We start from the raw sequence: 3,155 nt of genomic DNA, 5'->3' as shown, positions 1-3,155 counted from the left end.
AGCTTGGACGCATGAGCCCCGCTACACAGCAGTGCTTGCCATATTTACGTACTGGTACACGCCGGTCGCTCGTGAAACCGCCGAAGCGGCCCGGGCACATGAAACCGTTTTAGCGACTCGTGCACCCGGGTGCAGGCGGCCGACCCGCTCGCCAGCCACGTGTCTCGCGGCCACGTGTCCAGGAACATGAAATTATGAAGCTGCGGAGGCGACACTTCTCGAGAAGTAGGTGGTAGCTACTTTCGGACACAAGCGGTTATCGACCAGTAGAGGAGAAACCAAGTTCAGGATGCGGCTGCTTGGACACCCATGCAAGACCGAGAGCGAAGTCAGCCCGTGCGCTGCCTGACATTGCGCGTGGGTGTGACGCTGCCCGCTTCCTGCGAGCTGTCCGCAACCACGGTGGCCTGCGAGCCGACACCATTGGCTGCTTGAACAATCTGTTCCAGCTGGCCTGTCAAGTCAGCCATGTTGGGCTGGCACACATCCAAGAGCACGCCGTGTTCACGCACGTGCTGGACCAGCTGTCGCCATCCCATCTCGCCGTGTTCCCCGGCTGCGAGGGTGTCCAGCGCACCGACGATGACAACGCGAGCTTTGGGATGTCCGCGTCGTACGTGCGCGTGACCTTGGCTGAGAGTGAGCCCCGTGTGGCTCCACCCTCATTAGAGAGGGCATTGCGCAGGGCCGTTGCGAAATCGGTCATCGCCTCTTCATGGCCCGTGCGACTGGCGGTGGCGAAGGCAGCAATCATCGCCTCCCTTTCAGCTCGGGCGGCGGCAGCGCTAGCCTCTCGGTCAATGCGGGTAGCCGCCGCATTGGCGGCTGCGATGGCTGCAGCGATCTGATTAATGTCGATTTGCGACGGCAGTTGCGCCGGGTTTGCCTCCTGCGGTGGCGCCTGCGTCGGTGGTGCCCCTTGCGGCTGCGGTGGCTCTTGCGCCTGCGGTGCCTCTTGCGGCTGTGGGGGCTCTTGCGCCTGGGGTGCCTCTTGCGGCTGTGGGGGCTCTTGCGCCTGGGGTGCCTCTTGCGGCTGCGGCTCTCGGTCGGTTGGCGGCTGGTCCCGATCCAGTGTTGGCGGTTGTTGCGCCTGTGATGGCCCTTGCGCCTGAAGTGGCTCTTGCGCCGGTGGTGGCTCTTGCGCCTGCGGTTGTGGCTCTTGCGCCTGTTGTGGCTCTTGCGCCTGTTGTGGCTCTTGCGCCGGGTGCGGCTCTTGCGCCTGTTGTGGCTCTTGCGCCTGGTGCGGCTCTTGCGCCTGGTGTGTTTCGGCATCGCGTGCTGCAGTGCTCCGCGTGCCAACAGTGTTGCCATGCAAGGCGTGCATGTACTTGTTCCACGATTTGTGGGATATCGCCCAATTGTAGGCGATGACACCAGTTCGGCAACCGGTAATGGCGTATTGAAACGCGTCGATCAGGACGCATCCGCCGCTACCACGCTGCGCGAGCGCGGGTGGCCCCCTCCCCGTCCTTGGGCTTGGCCGCCGGGCGGACGACCGGACCGCGGCTTGGCGCGGCGAGCGAGGCCGACCACGGGGATGGGGGCCGGTGAGGATGGATAGCGTTCGTGTTGTTGGGCTCATGAACGGGAGGGCAGCACCCCCCGGTGGCGCTCCGGCCGGTGTGCGCTTGGGCACGTGGAGTTGGATTCGGGTACTTTGCTGGTATGGTATCTGTGAATAAGTGGAGTATTTACTTTCACACCCCTTGGGGTGTTCACGACCACTTGCGGTCATTACGCACTTGTGCGTTCACGCCCCTTGCGGCGATCGTTTCACAGTCTCATCAACCGTTCAAGGAAAACAAAATACGCGAACCCCCCACCCCCCCAATTCTCCGACGTAGCCAGCCCTCTTGTGGCTTCGACGCACACGCTACTTCAGCCACAGAGTCCTGGACATGTCTATCAGAACTTCCTTGGGGGTGGGAGTCGCTAAACATATTCCCCGGGGCGGTCACCGCTGCCGCCCCTGGGGCGGTCGCCGCTGCCGCCCCCACAGGGCGATTTCAGCAAGTTTCATTATGAGTCGCCAGTTCGAACTATGAGTTGTCGATTCGACTCTCGGGGCCGCAGCCGTTGCTGCCCCCGCCCCCCCCCTCGGGTTCGTCAAGCGCCCGCCGTTTAAGTTTCGGGCGCTCATGCCTAAGTGAGGGTGTGAACGGGACTACGCCCCTCCCTGAGAACGAGCAGGGGCGGTCCATTCACAAGCAGCTCCGCGGGATACGCTTCATTTCCCCAGGATGCTGGCACTCGTCGCAGCTGCCGCGTTCGGCCTGCTGGTGGCAGCCCCGCCTCGCGCCGCACCATCGCGCGCCACCGTGCCGCGCTGCATCGAGGTCGCCGCTGCCGACGCCCTGAGCCAGAGCCCCGCCCTCCTCGCGACTGCCGGCACCGCCGTCGCCGCGATTGGCGGCATTCTGATAAACAACCAGCAAAAGAAGAAGCCGGCCGCCGCCGTGCCCAAACCCGCCGCCGCGGAAGTGGCCGAGGTGGCTCCTCCCACGCCGAAGCCGTCGACGACGACGGCGTACCGTGGCAAGGTGCCAGCCCTGTGTTGCCGCAGCACGCCCATCCTGTGCATGCCGCCTCCACCACCGCAGCACCAGCCCGTGCGGACGTTGCCCTCCCTTCAGGTGACTGTCGGCTTCCACCGCGGCGCCGGCCGGATGCCGCCCACGCCCGCCCGCGAGCAGTGGGAGCCGCCGCCGGGCTGGGCGCCGCCCTCGAAGCCAGTCACCAGCTGGTACGACCGCGGCGACCGGCTGGCGATCAGCGCGCCGCCGCCTGAGGCTGCGGCCGCGCCGGCGGCCTCGCCCAACCTGCTTGAGCAGTTTGTAGCCCTGTTCAGCGGCGTGTCCGCCTCTGCCTCCGCCTCCGCGGCGCCCCGCGCCAGCGCCTACAAGGGCAAGGTGTGAGAGGAGGGATGGGGGACCAGCCCCTCCCGGCCTCCCAGTGCCACGCAGCGGACAAAGCACTGTCCCGCAGCCTCGCCCGCCTCCGCCGCAGGTGACTGTCGGCTTCCACCCCGGCGCCTGGCGGGAGCCCCCCCACCCCCCTCCCGAAATAAATGGGAACCCGCCCCCCGTGTTGGGCCCCCCCCCCCGTTTCCGTCCCCCCCCCCCTCCCCCCTCTGGTTATACATCCGCCCCCCTCTC

General features: G+C 66.2%; 1 protein-coding gene across 1 annotated transcript; it reads left to right on the top strand.

Annotated features, from left to right (window-relative positions):
* Positions 1–2,240: 2,240 nt before the first annotated feature.
* EMIHUDRAFT_239770 (hypothetical protein) lies at positions 2,241–2,915 on the top strand (the record flags this gene model as incomplete). The annotated part of the gene is made up of 1 exon (XM_005775764.1): positions 2,241–2,915. One exon carries the CDS (start codon positions 2,241–2,243, stop codon positions 2,913–2,915), a length of 675 nt encoding a protein of 224 aa, XP_005775821.1.
* Between the last annotated feature and the right edge of the window lie 240 nt (positions 2,916–3,155).

The sequence above is a fragment of the Emiliania huxleyi genome, assembly GCF_000372725.1.
Source record: "Emiliania huxleyi CCMP1516 unplaced genomic scaffold EMIHUscaffold_294, whole genome shotgun sequence".
NCBI lineage: Eukaryota > Haptophyta > Isochrysidales > Noelaerhabdaceae > Emiliania > Emiliania huxleyi.
Note: the sequence above shows the minus strand (reverse complement) of the source record. Positions and strands in the feature narration are given on the sequence as shown.